The sequence below is a fragment of the Bombyx mandarina genome, chromosome 15, assembly GCF_030267445.1.
Source record: "Bombyx mandarina strain Sakado chromosome 15, ASM3026744v2".
In the NCBI taxonomy this organism is placed as follows: Eukaryota; Metazoa; Arthropoda; class Insecta; order Lepidoptera; family Bombycidae; genus Bombyx; species Bombyx mandarina.
In genome coordinates this window covers 4,295,576-4,319,140 of record NC_143221.1, presented here as the reverse complement: position 1 = coordinate 4,319,140, position 23,565 = coordinate 4,295,576, and the positions used below count along the sequence as shown (strand labels likewise).

At 37.8% G+C, this 23,565-nt stretch overlaps 1 protein-coding gene across 1 annotated transcript; it reads right to left on the bottom strand.

Annotated features, from left to right (window-relative positions):
* Nucleotides 1-114: 114 nt before the first annotated feature.
* On the bottom strand, nt 115-23,362 carry Hen1 (Hen1 methyltransferase). The gene is made up of 24 exons (XM_089732759.1): nt 22,928-23,362; nt 22,219-22,389; nt 21,158-21,417; nt 19,937-20,109; nt 19,423-19,513; nt 18,476-18,718; nt 17,409-17,673; nt 16,828-16,997; nt 16,333-16,459; nt 10,925-11,003; nt 9,444-9,710; nt 8,206-8,257; nt 7,387-7,430; nt 6,882-6,983; nt 6,279-6,763; nt 5,579-5,945; nt 4,468-5,354; nt 4,376-4,398; nt 2,817-4,272; nt 2,604-2,744; nt 2,407-2,523; nt 1,528-1,755; nt 675-786; nt 115-291 (listed from the first exon to the last, which is right to left on the bottom strand). Exons 1-24 carry the CDS (start codon nt 23,192-23,194, stop codon nt 173-175), a joined length of 6,246 nt encoding a protein of 2,081 aa, XP_089588885.1. The 5' UTR covers nt 23,195-23,362; the 3' UTR covers nt 115-172.
* Nucleotides 23,363-23,565: the final 203 nt, after the last annotated feature.

The following is a 23,565-nucleotide window of genomic DNA, read 5'->3' as shown; positions in this document are numbered from 1 at the left end:
AGTGCGGGCTCACAAGAGGTCCTACCACCAGTAAATTCGGATATTCAACCGAATCAAATCTAATGTCATTACCGTAACCTATTCAATGTAAATGTACAATTCAAAGAACGTCAATAAAATTAACTCATAATTTATTAGGCCCAAAATATAAATATTTAAAACGGAAACATAATTAATTATCGGAATCCGGAACGTCAGTGTCAGTTGAACTAACATCGGCCTCAACATCACTCGATGTAACTGGTTGGTCAATAGTGCGCCTTTCGCGTACTCGTCGCGAGTTAGTTGCTCCTGAGATCATAATAATCAAATAAGGAAACCGTAATCACAATTTCCAATTTGTAGGTTTTCACTACAAAAATTATGTCATATTTGCCAAATATGATATATTATTGACATATGACAATTATGACATTAATGACAAATACAATCCAAATAAAATCAAATACACTCATTAGTTGCTCTACTTTGCACTCAATCAAATTTACTGCATTGTGCATATGTTCGAGTAATCACTAGATAGAAATGAGTTAAATAAAGAATACCTACTTATAACCCGAAATAGGTCGCATACTACAACTATCAATAAATTAAAATTAAGAACACACCAAAATATACCATAGACTAAAGTTATTTTCGTAATTAGATCTAAGTTGTCTATGGATGAATCTCACCTTCAATGTTGAGGGATTGTTCGGATCTAATTTGGTTCAAATCTGGTACATCAATACCTTCACCAACAACTTCCAGTTGGACTGCAAACGATGATGGGTCGATTGTGATCGTCTAAAAAGTTTATATCAAATGATTTTTTTTTGTTATTAATACTCATTGTATCGGTTTAGAATATTTTGGATACAAAAGATTTTTTTTCAGCTAGAGTGAATTCGTAATGTTATGTAAACGAAAAAATAATAGGAAAAATCAAAAACTCCGTTTAACAACAGTGCTTAAGAATAATTATCAAAAATAATACTAAATTATATTGCAAAAATAAAAAGGAATAAAAATCAAAACTCCTAAACTAATTTCTAGAGCCAGGAACAGATAAAAAAAGCGATTCAAAACTATTCTTAAAAAATGACCTACGGGATGTTAAGTGGTTACCAGAGCTCACAGACATCTACAACGTAAATGCCGCCACCCATCTTGAGATATGAGTTCTAAGGTCTCAGCTTATAAAGTACTAGCGACCCGCCCTCGCTTCGCTTCGGAAACATTAAAACACACATGAAACCAAAAAAATAAAATAAAATAAAAATTAAAAAAAGTAGCCTATGTTCATCAGGGACAATGTCGGCTTCTAATGGAAAAAGAATTTTTCAAATCGGTCCAGTAGTTTCGGAGCCTATTCGAAACAAACAAACAAACAAATCTTTCCTCTTTATAATATTAGTATAGACAACGGCTGCCCCACCCTTCAAACCGAAACGCGTTACTGCTTCACGGCCGAAATAGGCAGGGTGGTGGCACCTACCCGCGCAGACTCACAAGTCCTAACACCAATAAAATAATTTTTTTAATCACCTCACTACGCGCTCCAGACGAAGTGTCGCTGGAGCTTAAAGAAGTCCCTCTACCAGAACTGTCCTGTGAATAGTCACTGTGTATACCGCGACCGTCGCCCGCACCAGAACCGGCTCCGACAGGCTCCACCACGTTACTGTTCACATCGTACATCGGTTCAGCGAGAGCCATTGGCTCATCGTATGGCAGGGGAATAATTAAACCACCGGTTTCAGGTTCCTCGGACATCTTAAAACCAATAACGCAATTATAAGTATTTTTCTTTAAGCTGCTTTCAGACTGCGCTATACTATAGTAACATATAGTATAGAAGCCTATACTTAGCTAATAATTTAAAGTAATGTATGGTGTGTGATATTGTTGTGCTATGAGCTATATATTATAATACTATATGCTATTAATAAAATAAATAAAAAACTTTTATTTCAAGACATCAAATCTCATATTGTGTTAGTATTACAAATAACTGAAGAACTATGTTAGTATTTAAATAAATCTATCAACTCCGTCCCTGGCAGCCTCATCAAGCAGCATGTAGAACATGCAACTTGATGAACCTACCCAAGACTGGCCATCCAGTCTTTCAGCTAATACCCTCAAGACGTTGATGGTGCTTTCTTCTACTCTACGCATAATGGATGCCACCTTTTTGGGCATTATCGCGAAGTAGTCATCAGTGTGTGCATTGGCGAACATGCCTGATGCACTACAATAAGGTGGAAGCCTCTACAACGCCCTGAAGGCATTATTATATTGTATACGCAGGGCATTATCCGTTTTTTGGGTGTGAGTAGTCCAAAGACCGCTTGTGTAAAAGGTGTGTAGTAGCGTAGTCTGAAAGCGGCTTTAGATATCTCTTCTAATTATGTTTGCAAATACCTCTTGTTGCTGGCTTATAATTCTGAACAGCCAATCTGGTACGACCGCGTCTTCGTCTAACACACACGATTCATAGCTTTCCGAGGATCTTCCGGACACGAACATTTCTTCGGAAGTCTAATAAAATTGATATTTATATAGGATCGAAACATATTAGTTTCAATTAATTGCTAATTAACACACGTTGTAATACAAACAGCTTGTCTGGTTATCTCCACAGCCAAGCTACCGGTTTCTGAATCAATCAAATTTACACGATCCGGTTGGTCGCCCACAATCGGCTCAGAGTTCAAAGAAAATCCACTGAACGCTTGAATAGCTAACGTACCTGCCGCTTTCTGTAATAAAATAAAATTCATATTAAAATGGTAATTCATCGCGAATTTAAATAATAACATTATTATACATACTTGAGGTACTTGTGTATCTTTACGTTCAAATAATTCCCGCATAGAATCAATTCTCGAAGCCACATCACTTACTGTGACGTAATCAGAATGAGACGGCATAGATTTGAATGATAACAAATCAAATTCATTGATTTCGAGTCCCATGCTACCTAAACTCAAAAACTCCTCGTCTAGGGCTGAACTAAATGAACATGTCGGTGCGTTATTGGCTTCGTTCTCTAAACCAGAATAAAATCTCTCATCGTCTACGGCTGATGTGAAACTTGTCTGCGATAGAATTTCGTCACCGCTTAAATTGTGATTCTCTTGGTTTAGTACCACCGTTTCAGAATCAATTCCAATGTCGCCATCAACAGAATCATCGATAAAATCTAGAGTCCTTTCTATCAACTGCCTTATTCCAATTGCAACGTTATCGGCAGTAGCCGTAAGAACTATATTCGAACTATCAATCCAGTCAGTTACTAGGCCTTGCCTATTGATTATTTTCTCTAGTGTCGGCTCAGATATATGAACTTTAATTGATGGCTCTACAATGGATGTTAAATGTGAAATGGTCTCACAAACGTTTTCATTATCAAGTAAGTTTTTTGAATTGTGCGCTTTTATCTCAGACTCTACATTTAAATCAGATGTTTGTTTATCTGTTGCATTATCTAAACTAGTGGTATTTAATTTGAGTGATTTTTTTTGTTTCACACTACTCTTTCGGTCCACTTGTTTGGATGTACTTTCCACTTTCAATTGAGAAATGTATACATTTTTTGAATCTCTCACGAACACTCTTTTGTCTTTGTTTTTATTGATATTTTCATTTTGATGAGGGATGTTTTCTTTGTTTTCAGATAGCTTTGTTTTCCTTCCAGTTGTTCTCATGATTGAGGTTTTCGTTGATGCAGGTGATTGGGATTTTCTAGGGTCTAAGCTTTTAGACGTTAAAGGTGGCGAAGCACTCTGACGAACTCGTTGACAACTCTTTTTATTGAATGCTACGCGTATAGTAGCTATGCTGTTAGGCGAGGAACATGTCGAGCTATTTTGTGATTGAGGACTAAAAGATCTATTCGCCCTCTCCTTACTCTGCCAACTTGCCTTGGTTGCAACTTTTGATAGTAGAGACTTATCTTTCTTTTCATTCTCATTACGATAAACCAGGAAATTGTATCTTTCACGACACTCTTTATTAAAATTAAAATTATTGTTTTCGTTCGCTAACGATTTAAGATTTTGTTTGTGAATTTGAAATATGCCTGTCGTCTCTATGAGATTGTTAATAGATTTGTTATTTACGTTCGAGAGTGTCTTCTCCATTTTCATTCGCTGTCTTAAGTACAACGGTATGTAATTTCTTCGTAAAATAGCAGATGCTTTTCCATATTGTCCATCAGGCTTTATATTTGTGACATCAGTTTTTTTAACAACATATGTTCCTTTGGAATTTTTTGACGAAATCGAACTAAAACATTTAAGTGTTATTTACTACATGCCATAACCAAATTATTAGAAGGAAATTCTAAAATATTCATAATGAAAAACTAAGCACTTTACTAGGTACATACCTCACAGTCACTTTCGATGCAACCTAAACAGAAATAAACGTTTAACCAACAATGAAAAAAGTGCACAACAAATATGTCTTTTCGCTACTTACTTTTGTTATCTTTTTACTTCCTTTATATGCGCGTATCTTCGGTACTTTGCTGGAAACTATCGTATTCTCTTCTCGAACCAATGACTTCGTTTTAGATTCCAAGGCTTTCCGCATTTGAACAGGTTTTTTATAATTCTGCTTTTCAACTTCTTTTCTTGCATCCTTTCCAATAATTTTCTCCTTTGGAGATCTTTTCTTACGGTCGACTGTCAGTTTTGTTTCTTTACTAATCGGACTTTTCAAAGGTTCACCTCTGGTATTAGGTCTATATCTTTGCCATTCTCCTTGATAAACAACATCATGCACTCCCTGCTTCTCCCGGTAGCTATGTACGTGCACAGCTCCATAACTCAATCTTGGAGTTAAGCATTTTGTAGGTGATATATTTCCTGTAGCCATAGCCACTTTGGGTACAACCGTTGTAACTGCATCATTTCCATGTAGAGATTGTATGGCGAGTTCTGAGCTTTTCGACAAACCTTCAATGGAAGGAAATTCAGAATCGTCAGTTTTAGTGATACCAATAATTGCTAATTCAGCAGTATCATTAATTTCTGTATTTATGTATGATTCATCTTGAGTTATCGTCGAGCTATCCATTTTACATTTAAAGCAAGGATCTGAATCTTGAATCCGTATCCCATAGTTCTTAGCTTTAGGTGTCACTATATTACACTGCTCACTATCTAGCATAGAGGTGCTGCAGTCAGTGCTTTTTGTAGCTAAATTAGTGAGAGAATCTCCAATTTTTATTCCTGTTGTCATTGGGAATCTATCCATTGAAGTTGCAGGCGAAAGCATACAGTATTTAGAAATCTCATCGGGTCCACATTGTACATCTAAACTTATATGTCGTATGCCTTTCGATGTACTGGGTTCATCAACATCTTTAAATATAGATTTATCATTACTAATTAAAATGTCTAAAAGTAAAACAATAATTGACCGATTTTATCATTAAGACATTTTTTTCTACATTTTATTTAGTCTACAGACCCTATTGTGAATATTAATATTTTAATAACTTTTCATATCATATTTCATTCATTCATTCATATTTCATATTAATTAACAAAGAATAGAACAGTCGGTTAATGCATTTTTGACTTACCGCTGATGAATACAGCCTGTGATGGAACTGTAGCAACTTCAGCTGCCTGACAAATATCAAATACATTCATAGCATCGTTACTAACACTTCTAATCAATTTCTCACTCTGCACAACACTATTATTATCATCAAGAAAATCTGGATCTGTGCCTATAGTACGTCTCAGAGCTAAGGTTTCTGTATTATCCGTTGAAATAATATCAATAAAAAAGCTTTCTTCTACTGCGGATATATTTTGATAATCTTGATCCATTCCAATATCTTGAGTTTGAGCTTGAGCTTCTTGTTGCTGGGTATAGTGAAATTTATTGTTGTTTTTCTGCAACGTCATTTCCGGATGGCATAATTCAATAAGACTCTCGGGTATCTGCAGATTAAGATTATTTTAATTGATTCCTAATTATGGCATTCGAACAGAATAGTTTGTAAATAAAAACTAAACATTATTCGGCGTGGTGATATTTATATGTAGTATAGATATCTATCACATACTAGATGATCTTTGACAAAAACCTGAATGGCGTTAAAGACGTTCTCAAAATAATATTGCGTAAATATTTACAAGTTGTGAACGATAGCATTCCGAGCAAAAACACCCACTCGATGGAAGATTTTCCCTTTGCCGTTTCATAAATTCTCAAAATTTAAGTTTTAACGTCTGTCTCTAAGCTCTGAACTATTAGAATGTCCAAAATCTTACCGGTTTAGTTGCAGTCGAACGTTTATGTTCCAAGCTCCGTTTAATCTTCATCGTATAAATACCATATTCCATTGATATGTCCTTGTAACTGCATGTTTTAACCAAACAACTATAACTGGACTTTTTCCTTATGACTTTCTTTATAATTTTAGTACTTGATGACTTCCTTTCATCTTGTCTTCGTGGTGTTTCCTCCAAACATTTCTTACTGGTTTTGCGTAGGCAGTCAACTTTATTAGCAACTTTGTTTCTATTGCCTCGCTTTTTGTAACTGTTTGACCTTTTGAATTTAAGTCTTTTATTATTCGCACTGTGATCCGTATCGCCAGAGCTATTATCGTATTTATTATAATCATGATCCAAACAAAGATTTGCCTCCATGTCGTTATCGTCCCAATCTTTGAGACCATCATCAAACTTCTTCAGAGTTAACTTATTTTCATCAGTTTCACGAGTTGGTGAGAATCTTTCAATGTATTCGTATTCTACTGAAAAAATCTTGGTATTTTTATTGATATCTAAAGCAGAAAATCGCTCAAATGTCAAAGCAACATTGTGTTAAATATTTTAAAAGAAAACACAAATTTTTAGGTTCAAACGCACCTTTCAATAGATCTGTACTAGAAACACTTAGGTCATCTTCTAGATCCATGTCAATTGGTGAATATTTGGGTCGGGGTGTGAATTCATTTGCATTTAATTTTTCTGAAGCAAAAAGTATCTTCATGAAAGATTTGTTGAGTTAAGAAATTTAAAATGAACAAACTTTTCAAATTCTTTTTCTGTTTGCTCACTGCAAATAGAGCATAATAGCGAATACCCCAATCCCTACAACGTCCATATTTAAGTATTCCCACGCTTACTCTTCCTAAACCGTACCGAAAATTTACAGATGACTGCAATATGTTTATAGACTTTGTGTTTATAAACAATTAGTGTGATCTTGCAGGCCTCGACCGTAATATCTTCCAAGATATAAATCTTAATATGGACTGATGAGTTCATATTTCCCTGTAACTTAGTAGACACTCGATAATGTCATTAGGGCGGAAAGAAAAATATTGAAATGTACATAAATGGTTAATCAAAATTGTAATTACATACGCACCCGTAGAGAAAGTCAAGTAGCTATATTTCTCAAGGATTTCGTTTCTGAAATGCAAATTTGCGTATATAATGTTGAATTAAAACAAACGTACGAAATTAAATGTACGAATATTGAAGATTTCATAAACAATCCCGTCCCAGCTTAGCTGAAATAGCCCCTAGGCTACTAGTAATTAGGTAGGGGGGAAAAGATATACATACGGCTGACAAACAGTTGGGTTTAAGAAAACTTAATAAAAAAAAACTAATTATGTGGTGTCGTGGGACACCAGGTAGGAACGAAGTTCCTTCGGCTAATGTAGAATCGACACAATTTGCAAAAAAAAAATCGTGCTCAATTTTATGTTGGTTTTCTTGATTTTTCTCTTAAATTTTGCTGATTAGTTTTTATTTAAGTACAGGAAAGTATTTAGGAAATTCAGTATTTTAGGAAATAATAAATTACGTAAAATAAAAATAAAATCGTAATTCAAATTATCAACTAAAATAACAAAATATGTCTCTTTATTTTTGTTTGACAACATAAAATTACATAGAAATAGAAATAATTACAAAATAGAGAGAGAAGGGATGAGAGAACGAAAAGAAAGAGGGAGAAAGAGAAAGGTATTATACACTACTCGCTTGTGTATAAGACTGTCGCGCCTGCGCACGTCTCATGTAACGGTTTTATTCCACGCACTTTTTTCCACGGATTTTTTCTTACGGTTTTACTATCACATTTTTTTCAGTTCGGTCGCAGAGCAAAATCCCTATCCCCTCCAAGCCTGCCGTAAAGAACTTCGTTCCAATAATAATATAGAAACGTGCAATTACTTACTGGCCAATTTTTTTAGTATTTTCAAGGGTTAGTCCGGGAAAAACGGCCGGATCTGCAAGGTTTTATTTAGAAAATACAAATAAATGTATGTGAGGTATCTGCGTCATACTACGCCTACTGATGGTAGGACCTCTTGTGAATAGGCACCAGTAGGTACCACCAGCCTGCTTAATTTGCGGTAAATTTTACGGTTATTTCCCGGTGAATCCAATATTTTTTTATTGCTTAGGTGGGTGACCGAGCTCACGGTCCACCTTGAGTCAAGTGGTTACGGCCCATAGACATCTACAACGTAAATACCGCCACCCACCTTGAGGTAGGAGTTCTAAGGTCTCAGTATAGTTACAACGGCTGCCGCACCCTTCAAACTGAAACGCATTACTGCTTCACAGCAAAAATAGGCGGGGTGGTGGTACCTACCCGAGCGGACTCACAAGAGCCCCTGCCACCAGAAACTTGTTATGTTTCTTGAATAAATTGCAGTGAGCAAAATGAAATTGCATAAAATTTCAAGTCACGTCAAATAGATTTATACTGATAGTTAGTTTACTAAAGAAACACGAATTTAATCGGAATCGATCGTGCGGACTCACAAGAGGTCCTGCTGCCAGTAATGACGCAAATTATAATTTTGCGGGTTTTGATTTTTTTTATAACCCGATATTATTCCTTCGCCGTGGAAATCAATTGTGAACATTTGTTGAGTACGTATTTCATTAGAAAAATTGGTACCCGCCAGCGAGATTCGGACACCGGTGCATCGCAAGATACAAATGCACCGGACGTCTTATCCTTGAGGCCACGACGACTTCAGACTTCCTAAAACAATCTAGCCTTCGATCTAATACTCCAAGGCGAGCAGCGGCATTCTCGCTGTGACGTTTATGAATTCCTTAAACGCCTAACAACAAGTGAAGGTCAATTCGTTTTAATCCATTGTCCAGTGGCCATTTAAAAAAAATACCAATTAAAAGTATTATATCTATCCTAATATATCTACAGTGGTCTTTACGGATATTCCGTTATAACCACTGAATCATGCATCCGATTGACTTGAAACTTGGTATCCATGTAGAAAACTTAATGGATAGGCTAATATTTATATGAGTGTTTGACTCCCTACACCAGTTGCGGGGGCGTTAATGAGAATGTTTCTGGGGGTGAGAAATAATAATGTTAATTTTAAATGCCCAGCGACGCGTACAGCTAGTTCTAAATAATTTCCTTATTGTACTTACCGCACTCGATCGCTTTCAACGGAAAGTTCTCGATGTAATGCCTCTTTCGTTTCTCGATAGCCTTCTCTGTGAGGGTCAACAAATCCAGCAGTTTGCACTGCATCCATTTCGCCGGTGGCGGGGTACAACGGTACTTGCTGGACTGGAGAGCCAGCTTCATCAGCCTGCAGACCGCTCGGTCCAATTCAGTGGATATATCCTCGCCCGCGGTCAGCATCGAACGCAACTTACGTAGTTTGTGGTCAATAGCCCGGAGCAAGCATCGCCCTTGATTTATGTTAAAAATCACATTGTAAATTTTGGAAGAAGGAATACTATATTATTTACTTGTTAAGATGGCTTTATTAAAGAAAATGATGTAACGTAAGAATGTTTTGTCGATGTTTTTTTTATTGCCGGGTGAACGAACTTTCTACCTATCTGGGGTCAAATGTTCGTCAGAGTTAGTGTTTAGTTAGTTTTTTTTTTTTAATACCATATAGGGAGACGAGGATACGGCCCGCCCGATGGTAAGTGGTTACCGTCGCTCACAGACGTCAGCAATTCCAGAGGCAGAGCCAAACCGCTGGTATCGAGGTATCGAGAATATGAAATTTATTGCCCGTCTTTTTTTACTTAATTAAAAATCCTATACGATCCAAACCATCGCGGAGCTATCGTGAATCAAAGCGTCAATTAAGAAAATAAAACTTAAGCCGGTAATTTCGACTTAACAAAAAAAAATAAAAAAATCCATATTTAAGAACATTTGAATAACTTGGTATAACTTTGGATATAATGGAATGAACGAATGATATCGTAGACTGGTAGATACTTTATAAAATCAGGATGTGCAATATTCTATCTTAATTATAATGCAAATGAAATCGCGGTTCATGTCTAGTATTCTATAAAACACTACGTAAAATAATTTCAAAATTGCGAAACTAAGAAATAACGATGGGAATCCATACTGTATGTAATTAAAATACTGAGAAAAATCAAATACACTAAAGCCTTTTCAGGTATCATTTACAAATTGTATGTAACGTTATTTTAAAACCTAAATTAAGCTTTTAACAAAAATTTATATAAAATTACTAAATATGAAAGGCACAAGGTCGGAAATCGATTTCAAATTATCTTAACTATTTTTTTTAAGGCTGTATTCATGTCATCCTATCCGGTAAAGCCTTCATTTAATAATAATTAATTCAAAAATTATAATCGAGACCGATAAACGGGCTAAATATAATCGCAAAATTTTATACTTTAAAATTAAATTGCAATCTTTTTTATATGTGTTACACTTTCAAACACTAAAACATATAATCTAATTAATAGTCTGCTCATTACTTTGTATTCAGTTAATCGAAGAAAAGGTGTTTTAAAGAATTCTAAAATATTTTTTAAGTTCAACTACGAGTTTTTTCTAATCAATTTACAATTAACTGCTAAAGAATTATCATTTAAAAGAAAAATGCTTTAAAATTGTGGATTACGAAAATAAATCAAACCATGGTAGTCTTGGTTTGCACTTCCATCGGAAATTGATGTGGAACGAAAATCCGCTGTGTCCCACTGAAAATATCGTCAAAATAAAAAGTTAATCTTGATCTATATATTTTATAACGAGACAAATACTAATAAATTCTGTAACAAATCTTAATATTATAATCCGCAAAGATACATTCTTGTCTGGCTTTGGTGAGAGGAATTTAAGTCTTCGAGTGTCAGTGATTATGGTCGAATTTTGAACTTTTGAATTTTCATTGGTCGAACGAAAGTCAATAGAAATTAATTACAACATTTTTTTTTTTTTTTTTTTTTTTATTGCCCTTGTAGGCAGACGAGCATACGGCCCACCTGATGGTGAGTGGTTACCGTCGCCCATGGACTTCAGCAATGCCAGGGGCAGAGCCAAGCCGCTGCCTACCGTTTAATACTCTCCACAAGCCTCGTTTGAAGAAGGACATGTCATAGCGCTCGGGAAACACCGTGGAGGGGAGCTCATTCCATAGCCGGATGGTACGTGGCAAAAAAGACCTCTGGAAACGCACTGTGGATGACCGCAGTGGCTCCAGGTAGTATGGATGAACTCTACTCCGGTGGCGGGCGGTGCGATGGTAAAAACGAGATGCCGGTATCATCTCGAACAATTCCTCAGAGCACTCCCCATGGAACATACGGTACAAAATACAGAGGGAACCGAAGTCCCTCCGCAGACCCAGAGGCTCCAAACGATCCGTGAGAATGGGATTATCGACAATCCGAACGGCCCTCCTCTGTATGGAGTCAAATGGAAGAAGCTGGTATTTGGGAGCCCCGGCCCAGAGATGGGAGCAGTACTCCACGCGAGGCCGGACTTGTGCTTTATAAAGCAAAAGCCTTTGTCCAGGCGTGAAGTACCGCTTCGCTCTGTTGAGGACTCCCAGCATTTTGGACGCCAACTTGGCTTTGCCTTCCAAATGACTCCGAAACTGGACATCGCTCGAAATGTCGACCCCAAGTATCCCAATACTCTCGGAAGGTTGCAGGGATACTCCTTGGAATTGCGGCGCCATGACAAAGGGGTCCTTCTTCGCAGTGAACGCGCAAACTTGTGTCTTTAACGGGTTGAATTGAACCAAGTTCAATTCACCCCATTTGGAGACTCGCCCCAGAGAGTTCTCCACTTCAGACACAAGTTTTGATCGTCTCTCTTGCACCACGCTACGAGAGAGACTCTGATGGCCGATATATCGCGCATCCCCCGTGCTGTCATCCGCATAGCAATGCATGCCATCAATAGACAGCATGTCATTGATATACAGGATGAAAAGCGTGGGGGAGAGCACCGAACCTTGTGGAACGCCAGCGTTAATGGTCATGGTATCAGAACAATCACCGTCTACAACGACCGTGATGTTCCGCCCATCCAAAAAGCTAGCGATCCACTTGCAGAGACCCTCGGGGATTCCGTAAGATGGTAACTTCGACAGAAGTGCCCTATGCCAGACCCTGTCGAAGGCCTTCGCGACATCAAGGCTCACAGCAAGAGCCTCGCCCTTGCTCTCCAAGGCTTCAGCCCACCTGTGAGTAAGGTATACAAGAAGATCGCCAGCTGAGCGACCGTGACGGAAACCGTACTGTCGGTCACTGATCAGCTGGCGATCCTCCAGATACTTCAGGAGTTGTATATTAATTATTCGCTCCATCACCTTGGAAAGCAAGGAAGTTATCGCGATAGGCCTATAGCTCGATGGGTCCGACCGGTCACCCTTCTTGGGGATAGGGTGGACGTGGGCGGTCTTCCATGAAGACGGAACCCTGTTAGCGCAATAAGAGAGGCGATACAAACGCGTTAGCGCAGGCGTCAGCTCAGGGGCGCACGTTTTCAGAACCACTGCAGGGATGCCGTCTGGCCCACTCGACTTATGGACGTCCAGGAGTCGGAGTTCCCGCCTGACTGCACACTGTGTAAAGCAGATCTCCGGCAGGGAACTATCACACCGGAGGATGTTCGGTGGTGTGGCACCCCCGTCATCCACAGTCGAGTTCGAGGCGAAGAGTTTGACCAGAAGGTCAGCCTTCTCTTTCGCACTATGGGCCAGACTGTCATCGGACTTGCGTAGTGGTGGGAGACTAGACCTGCGAAAGTTACCTTCTGCAGCTTTGGCGAGCGACCAAAAAGCACGGCTCCCAGAGGGATAGCTCTTCAGTCGCTCGCCAATTCTAGCAACGTGCTCCGATTTCGCCCTGGCAATAACCTTCTTGTAGGACCTGGAAGCGGCGTTATATTTCCGCCTTTCCTCTGAGATGTTAGGATCCCGACGTCTCCTAGCATCATCCCATGCAACGTATGCGGACCGCTTGAGGTGTGCAGCATCCCTGCTGGCATTGTTATACCAGGGTCTGCTGCGAACCCCAACGGGCACTTCAGAGGAGGGGATAAACAATTCCATCCCCTGGAGCACCACGTCTTTAAGACGGTCCGCACAGACGTCAGGATCAGCAGAGGAAAAGCAGAACCGCCCCCATGGGTAGGATGCGTAAAACTCACGCAATCCATCCCAATCTGCTGACAAATACTGCCAAACTCTTCGATACCTGGTCGTCGTTCGACGACTAGGACGAGAGAGTGGTGTGGCAGCACGGATAAGGCAGTGATCAGACGATCCAAGTGGAGCGTCGACCACCACACTGTATCCGGCTGGATCGGTGGTCAGCAGAAGGTCCAACAGAGAAGGCTCGTGCCCCTCAATATCTGGGACACGGGTGGGCTGTGTCACCAGCTGGGAGAGGCCGTAGGCCAAGGCGAAATCGTAGGCAGCCCGACCCGGGAGGTCAGTGGTTCTGGACCCCAACCACTCTTGGTGGTGAGCGTTAAAGTCTCCAAGAACCACCACCTCCGCAGATGGGTACTGCTCAAGCACGCGGTTAGTCCCCTCTTGCACATGCTCTATCAGAGCTGAACCTGCATCACTGCTGTGGGACCTGTACAGGCACGCGTAGACTCGGGTACAACCCCCGTGATCTACGCGCAGCCACAAGAGGGACAGGTCCCGTTGTTCAAGGCTTCGTAGACGGCGACAACAGACATCAGCCCGGACGAATACACACACCCCGGCTTTACGCAGGAAGTTGTGCTCCAATACGTAGCCGGGGTATTCAAGGTACGAAGTATCATCCGGAGCAGATATCTGCGTCTCCGTCAGAAAAAGGAGGGCAGGCTGCGCCGTCTCAAGATGATGGTGTACGGCGTCGAGGTTGCTATGTAGACCCCTTACATTGCTGAAATCCACATTAAATGTGGAATGGGGAATCGCCGACAAAACCCTTTTCCTTTTTCGAACTTTCATATAATTTTATTTGGAGAGTGGGATTGGGTGGGGTAGGATGTTCGAGGCGAAATCGTGACAATACCTGAATAAAGCGCGGAGCACAGTACGTGCTCGACCACGGGTTGCGTGAGCGACTGACGCAGGGCATGGAAGGGCCCCCAGTCCACCCTGCGTACGATCGCCGGGATCCACTCCGGTCTCCGACTCCGGCACGACGACCGCACGACAGGATTTTACACCGGTTGGCGGGACAGCTTCCCGGGGCGGAGTTTAGTAGTGACACCCGGGTTCAGGTCCCCAACTGACCGGCGGGCGGCGGCGAACACCGTTTCACTGGGTCTCCCTATACCCCCGTCAAACAATCACGTCCCGCGAGCTCACACGCACGTCTGCTTCGCATGTTCCAGGTATCGCCAAGATTCACCCCCAACAAGGAAGAGGAAAGGGAAGGAATAACACTGGCTCTCCAACCCACACGCCGGAACACAGCTAGGCTATTTGGCGGCGGACTCTAGTTGGAGGGTGGTCGCCAGCCAGTCGGACAAGTCCTACCACCGATTATGTATTCGGCTCCCGTTTTGCACCACCCAGGGGTCACTTGTAGGGAATCGCGGGTAAAACCTACGGAAGCGGGAAGCAATCGACCCCCAACATAAGCTAACCCTATCTTTAATTTTATACGTTACAGAAAATACCTTTATAGTATATTATGCGTGTATTATATACCTGTCATACACTTTATACAGTATAAAAATATCTACAGTCAATTTTATATACCTATGTATGTATATTTCGATTTATATAAAATCTTTAATGTACTCTTAGTACATACTCAATCTTCATGAGTTTTAGATTTTTTATTTAAATCTACTTTTACGGTTTAATCTCACCTTTTTTTAACCATCACGAAACCTTTAAAATTTTCGAAACATCAGAAAATATAAATTGATAATAATAAATGCGTAATTTTATTTATATTAATATGGTATTCTAGTGATTTTTGGATTGTGCCCCATATATATAATTTTGATAGTCATCATTTCACGTTAAGTCAACATTCCTACTTCTTGATATTTAACTAAGACTGATATTCCTACCATATACATACCTATTTAAACTTGAAATACGGGATTTAAATAAAACTAATAAATATAGAAGGAATTTAAATATTTAATCTACATTCCAATAGAATGCCAGTTATTTTACATAAAATTCTAAAATCACAACTTATATGAGTATGCTACACAACAAAATGAAATCTAGTTAATGCTAGAGTACCACGAAAAACAGTTTTGATCGACAACCTACAAAAAGAAGTTCGTGTGGAGTATTGGTATGATCCAAACATCTCGGTCAGTATCGACCGACACGTTTCTACCTGTGGACAGACGCCTAGATAGGCCTGGTTTGCTTTACAGCGATATTTTGATCACTAGGGTATTGATGTTTGCCGCTTTCGTAGTTTTAACCAGCTACAAGTTACTGGTGGTAGGACCTCTTGTGAGTCCGTACGGGTAGGTATCACCACCCTGCCTATTTCTCCCGTGAAGCAGTAATGCCTTTCGGTTTGGAGGGTGGAGCAGCAGTTGCAACTATACTGAGACCTTAGGACGAATCTCAAGATGGGTGGCGGCATTTACGTTGTACATGTCTACGGACTACAGTAACCACTTAACACCAGGTGGCAATACAAAAAAAAAAAAAAATTACCGCTAGGTCAGGAGCCTAAAGCATAATCGGTGGTAGAACCCTGCCATTTTGGCTGCCGATCACCCTCCAAACAGACTCCGCCGCCAAGTAGCTTAGCTGTGTTAGCGGAATATGGGTTGGAGAACCAGTTCTATTCCCTCAAATTCCTCTTCCGTAGTGAGGGTGAATCTTGGTGGTACTTAGAACATGCGGAGCTTGTGTATATGAGCCTGTGGGAAGCTGTGCCGTCAGAGTCGGAGAATCGATTGCAGCAGCAGCTTCTCCACACAACGACTCTACTCTACTCTACCTTGAAACTCTATTGTAATTTAACTCAACAAAAACATTATCCGAGGTAGTATAGATCAAAATACAATATACTAATTAAATTTCTTTACATCCGATACTGATTCGTTTTCTTGCCAGTCGTCAATTTGTGAATCGATAGTAACATTGTCGATAGCCAATCTTGAATATATCACCATGTCATTCACGACTTCATATCCGTTCCATTCTAAAAGTTCTCTGTAAAACAATTGTTGCAATCAATATGACTGATTATTGCGGTAATAGATTATTTTAGCCGGTGGACATAGTAGCCCATTGTCATGACACGAGATATAAATATAGACTACTTTTTTTGAGACTCATTCAGCAGTTCGCTTTGTGCAATACTTCTTCAATAAACCAATATAGTAATCTGTTCACTAGATCTATCACTACAATTCATATTTTCATTAATTATAATTAATGACCAATACCTATTGATTTTAATAGAAAACAATAATTTATGGAAAAAAACAATACTATGATATTCTGCTGGAACGAACCAAATTCGAATACTGTTTCAATAAAATTAGCATTTTTTTTTAAATGTCTCATTACTAATTTACCTCACTTTATCCACATCATCGGTTATATGTTGAACTGTCTGCATCAGATGCTGCAGGGGAATCTCCAATTTGTTTAAATCAACAGATAATATATCATCATATTGTAAATCTATCAGTCTATTCATCTCATCCGATATCAAGTCCAGAATGCGGCAGTCGTCTGATTTGGTCTACAAAGATGAAATAGAAACTACTAAAAATATGCACATTATTTACTGATCAACGTTTTACTAGTCATGTAAAAAATAAACCTTAGAAATAAATAAATAAATAAATATTAAATATTTTGCTAGATATTATTAAGGCCGCCAAATATCGCATTGCAATGAACGAATGATGTGAACTAAAAGAACTAAGCCCACTGAGTTTCTCGCCGGATCTTCTCAGTGGGTCGCGTTTTCGATCTGGTGGTAAATTCTGCGAAGCACTGCTCTTGCTTGGGTCAGTATTAGCAACGTCGTCAGGTTTGAGCCCCGTGAGCTCACCTACTAGCCCGATGACGCTGATATGGTCACTCTAGACCATCAACATAGGTAGGATTTAAAAAAAAAGAATGAACTATTTCGACACAGAAATCTCACCTCAAATGGATAATTATATTCTCGAACAATTTTATAATACTGATTCCAATACGGCGCGTTCTCGCCCCAGTTGAAATTATACCAAATGTGCGTTTTCTCATCTTGTTGATTCAAGCCGCTTTTATTAAAATTTAACATTTTCGTGAGATGTTTAATTTCCTCCACTACTTCCCTTGTGTGAACTAAAGCATCCACTTTATTCTTCGCCATCAAACCTTGTGTTGTTTTAGAGAATTTCTTAACTTGCAGCGTCGTACAGTTCAATCTGTGAAGATACTTCTCGTTAAATTTACAAATATTAATATCACCTGTGATCACATCCTTAAAATCTATACATGTAATAATATTAATGTAATTAAACATTACTAGAACTTTACATAGTGCGCGTTTGGGATGGTATGGACATGTGATGAGACGAAATGAAAATGAGGTTGGTAAGAAAATGTTAACTATGAATGTGGAAGGATATATAGAGGAAGAGGTAGACCTAAGAAGAAATGGATGGATTGCGTGAAAGACGATATGGGTAAGAGGGGAGTGAGCGAAGAAATGGTATATGACAGAAGAGTATGGAAGGAGAAAACATGTTGCGCTGACCCTAGGTAACTGGGAGAAGGGCAGGATAATGATGATGATGATGATGATGATAAACATTACTAGAACTAAAACAGGTCAACATTACTAAGTACTGACTAAAGATCCGTTCTAAGCTGTTGCTTTGTTAATCGCAATTTTAAACGCACTAGGTTTCGTCATTCCCATAGTCGCTGAATATCGTCGAAATCAGTATTCGATGTTTAAGTGCTTTCGATTTTTATTTTTAAAACTATTTAAGCTAAGATTCAAATTACATTGTGTAAAGCCCGCAATGGACATGGCAACTACGAATATATAATAGCTATTATCAGATACTAATATGTAGGTATTTAAAATACATCTTAGTATTTAAAAAAAACAATTTCCGTCTGTTGATAAACAGCTAAGAATTGTTTTATTACTGTATTGAGTTTTATTTACAATAAAAGTTGGTGAAACTACTAGAATATTATAAATCTTTAAGCTATGACCTGCTGTAAACATCTTCAATCTCATATACTTTGTTAACGACTTTCTTCCTTGGATACAAAATATTAAAACACATATCTTCATTGTCGAACATTAAAAAATTCCTCGCTAGTTCAAAATCTAGGTTACATTGTGTTGATTTGTCTTGAAACTCTATTTTATGTGATGAATTTCGTTTTGATGGAACGTAAAACGTGACCTGCGATTGTTTCTCGGAAATCGTGATATCTGTGTACGATTCGATACTGGAAATAAGGCATATCTTACTGGTGGTAGGAGCACTTGTGAGTCCGCGCGGGTACCCTGCCTATTTCTGCCGTGAAGCAGTAATGCGTTTCGGTTTGAAGGGCGGGGCAGCCGTTGTAACTATACTGAGACCTTAGAACTTATGTCTCAAGGTGGGTGGCGCATTTACGTTATAGATGTCTCTGGGCTCCAGTAACCACTTAACACCAGGTGGGCTGTGAGCTCGTCCTCCCATCTACGATATGAAGTATATTTATGTTAGGCGGCGTTGGCCTGCCACTAGCTGAACCCACTTTTAGCATCAGTGTTACAGATCCGATCGACTAATTCAGGGTGTTTCAATAAGAACCCAATCTTTTGATTTCAATTAAAAACACGTACTTTTCGAGCGGCTCATCACATTTCATTAGTTGCAAAATTCGATTAAGTTTGAAATGTAATAACCGACAAATAGTCACCATTGCTGTATTGATGAAGTGTTCAATTATTTTTTCACAAATAACTTATGATTATTGTAAGTTATGCGTTGGATCTCGGTCTTGAACTCGGGAATATTTCCGATTTATTCTCAAAAACCCATATTTCACGAAATACCAAAGGAAAAATACGCACGCACGACATTAAATAGCATGATCTTGGTGAAATAATTGGATCGGCTTATACATTAAAATAATCGGGGGCGCATTTGTAAATGTTAACTTACTTATTAACTGGATAAATCATCATCTCCGTCATCAATTCTGGACTCTCCCAATTATCAATCATGTCGCTTAAATCATTAGGAACAGAATCATCTGTAAAATTACTAGCATTATTGTCATTTGTAAAGCGATAGAGTACTTAAATCTTTTTCTAAAACAATACATGATTAAAATCTCCAAATCTTACTCAACATAAAAAAGTTAATTTAGAATTTACTAGCGACCCGCCCTCGCTTCGCATCGGAAACATGAAATTTTATTATTGATTATTTACGACATCACATTAGAAAGCTCAAAAATAACAGTATTTCTCCACTATTTACTGGATTTTATTATACATATAAACCTTCCTCTTCAATCACTCTATCTATTAAAAAAAAAACGCAACAAAATCTGTTGCGTAGTTTTAAAGATTTAAGCATACATAGGGACAGGCAGATATAGGGACAGAGAAAGCGACTTTGTTTTATACTATGTAGTGATTTACACTAAAATTTTGTTCCAATGAACACTTACTAGCGACTAATGCTAAACTATTGAGATTCAAATCTTTTTGTTTATGATAGTTCTTAGAAACAAACAGTGCCATTTGACTGCAGCAGCCTAGATGCTCTGTGCCTTCGGGCCCAGGTCCTATACCTCTGCATGAAACTGTATATTCAGGGTATCTTGTAACTATATTACTGCACCTGAAATTAAAAAAAAAAAACTAATTATGTGGTGTCGTGGGACACCAGGTAGGAACGAAGTTCCTTCGGCTAATGTAGAATCGACACAATTTGCAAAAAAAAATTCGTGCTCAATTTTATGTTGGTTTTCTTGATTTTTCTCTTAAATTTTGCTGATTAGTTTTTAAGTACAGGAAATTATTTAGGAAATTCAGTATTTTAGGAAATAATAAATTACGTAAAATAAAAATAAAATCGTTATTCAAATTATCAATTAAAATAACAAAATATGTCTCTTTATTTTTGTTTGACAACATAAAATTACATAGAAATAGAAATAATTACAAAATAGAGAGAGAAGGGATGAGAGAACGAAAAGAAAGAGGGAGAAAGAGAAAGGTATTATACACTACTCGCTTGTGTATACGACTGTCGCGCCTGCGCACGTCTCATTTAACGGTTTTATTCCACGCACTTTTTTCCACGGATTTTTTCTTACGGTTTTACTATCACTTTTTTTTCAGTTCGGTCGCGCAGCAAAATCCCTATCCCCTCCAAGCCTGCCGTAAGGAACTTCGTTCCAAAAAAAATATATCTATATTTATGATTTTTAGAACAATTGATTTTACGTCACAGAATATGACTTTCAACAAGTCAATTATATTTTACTTTAATCTTATACCTTTAAACGAGCAATTCTTGTATATTAATATATATATATATATAATCTGAATCTCGGAAATGGCTCCAACGATTTTCATAAAATTTAGTATACAGGGGATTTCGGGGGCGATAAAACGATGTAGCTACGATTTATTTTCAGAAAATGTTGTTTTATTCGTGTTTTCAATAATGAACTCTTCCCGACCTCTATTGGCGAATAATAATACTATTTTTCTTGATTGAGGGCAACTAACCGCTTTAAAGACAACAAGATGGCGTTATCAAAAAAAAAATCGTCTAGTAACAATAACAGTAACAAATAACTAAAAACCGCCTATATAATAATTATTCGAATAATTATAATTTGTAGCTCGAAAACGACTTGCATATAGTATCAACGGCTTACCAATCATGAAATTGATCTCTGCTCCATTCAAAAAAATGATCGAGCCTTCTCAAGCCATTTTTTTCTAATGATTTGAACAGTACATTAAAATCACCATTTGGTGTGGTAAAAATGACAATCCATGGTTTGATAAATGCAAACACAGTGTGTACAAGTCGTTCCAGGTCATGAGGTAGCATATGTTCTATCATTTCTATGGCTATGACTGCATCACAACCAATAAGTCTGTAATCTGGGTCTGCTGCATTGCCTTGGAGCAGCTGAAATTTTTAAGTAGAACATAATTATGTTTAGTGATAAATATGGCACTGATTTGAACAAAGATGTGTTCTGTCTGAATAACTGGGACCATTGGGAGGTTCTCTTAATCCTGAATTTTAAAATTTTTTATAGCCTTGACAAATCCACTCCTTGAAACTTAATCAGAAGTATGTGTGATTTATAAATATAAAATTTTGAATGTATTATTTTTAGATAATTGCCTTCAGTATCATTAACTAGCTCTGCTCTCCCTGGGAACAGTTTGAAACTTTTATTTCACTATGTAGCTTACTTTAGTTTCATAATTGAAACAGGATAGGTCAGAACTGTACTAAATTAAAAAAAATATGCAAATATTGTTTACTGCTGCATTGCGTGAGAATTGACAAAGGAATGGGAATAATTCAACATCATAAACACTTCACTTACCTAAGGTACATTGAGCTCATTAAGCCAGGAAGCTTACTGAGCCAGTAGGTTTTCCCCTGTGCAATCAAAATAATAATAAAGTGATTCACGGGAGACCTATGCTACCCAACTTAGCCTGAACGATTGTGAGTTATAAGTAGATGGGGCACATTGGTCATAAAATAGATCCAATATCAAGCAGTGTAAGATGAACTGTTTCTGTAGATCTTTTTAATGTTACTTAAGAAATTTTATTACATTTAAAATTATTAAGTTAACATTAAACTTTCGTTGTCTTCAAAGAACTCATTTATAAAATTATTACATTATACACTAATATTATAATACTGCTTTTTTTATCAATGAAACTAAATGTTTTCAAGTATACATACTGAAATTTGTAATGGTGTTTCTCTTTTAGGTGCATACTCATTACAACTCAACAAGTCTGATGAGCACTGCAATGGTATAGTCTCAAGATCAACTCCCAAAATTGACTTGATTCCGGAAACTTCCTTCAGGTACTTAATGAAACTCATATCATGGTAACCAAGGTCTACCACCTGCAACAATAAATCAGTTTATCCAAGTTTTATAATAAAAGTATTTTCATTTCAAATTATTCAAATAAATATCTTTAGTACAAACTAGTTCACAATTATTAAAACTGAATACAAGATTATTTTTTTGCTAAGTGCCGGTGTAAGGTTGTGTAAGGGTTAATTGTCCACACTTAGGTATTATGTAGCCTGCAATCCAAGAACAGTATGGGGACGTTTAACTATTTTTTTTTAAATCCATGGAATAAAAGTTACATTACAAAATATTGCTAATATTTTTATAAAACTTTGGTAATTTTTCTAAGATACACAGCAATACAATGTATGCAATCATAAATTTTCTTGAAAACTTTTATTATGTTACAGTAATATTATAGCCTCATTTGAATGTATTTTGCAAATTATTCATGTGTCTCAATGTTACATGTTTTGATAAATATGACCTCAACCAGTCAACCAGTCAACCCATAACATCCGTATGTCTCCATAGGACTCGTCTAGTCCATTCACTATAATTATGAAAAACCATTATTTTATAAACCTTTTCCAATTTTCCGCTCCACCGTTCGTCCAGTAGACAGTCGACAATAGCAGCATATCGCTGTACATACATTGGTGGGAAGAAAATAACGCCTTTTTCATCGTCATATTCGGCGAAAACATTTTCATCGGGTTCATCGTCATCAGATTCAAAGGAACTTTTAGTGAGGGACAGTGCGAACTTTTGAAAGTACGGCCTCAAAAGCCTATCTAACGCGGTTAAAAGAGACTGGCGGAAAAATATTAAAGTTTGAATAGCGATAATCATAACTGGTTGATAATTTAAAAATTTAACCGCGTCTTATCTCGTGAAAACGATCAACAATACGATGATGTTCACATGTTTCGGAATACTTCAACACACAAATACAATACAAAACAAAACAAAGAGATTAAAGTCCACCCCACTCCATACATAAATAAAGTGTATTAACTAATATCGTGTATAATCTATGATAATATCTATTATTATCTATGATAGGAACTTTTTGGCGGGAACGCGAGGAGTGAAGTTGTATGATTTGTTTTATTTTGTCTATTTATGTTTCTTTAGGTTTAAATGTGTAATAACGGTGGCTTCGCTAGAAGTAATAGTGTTCTGTGAACGGTGGTTTAATGACTGTTTAATATCTGTGAAAG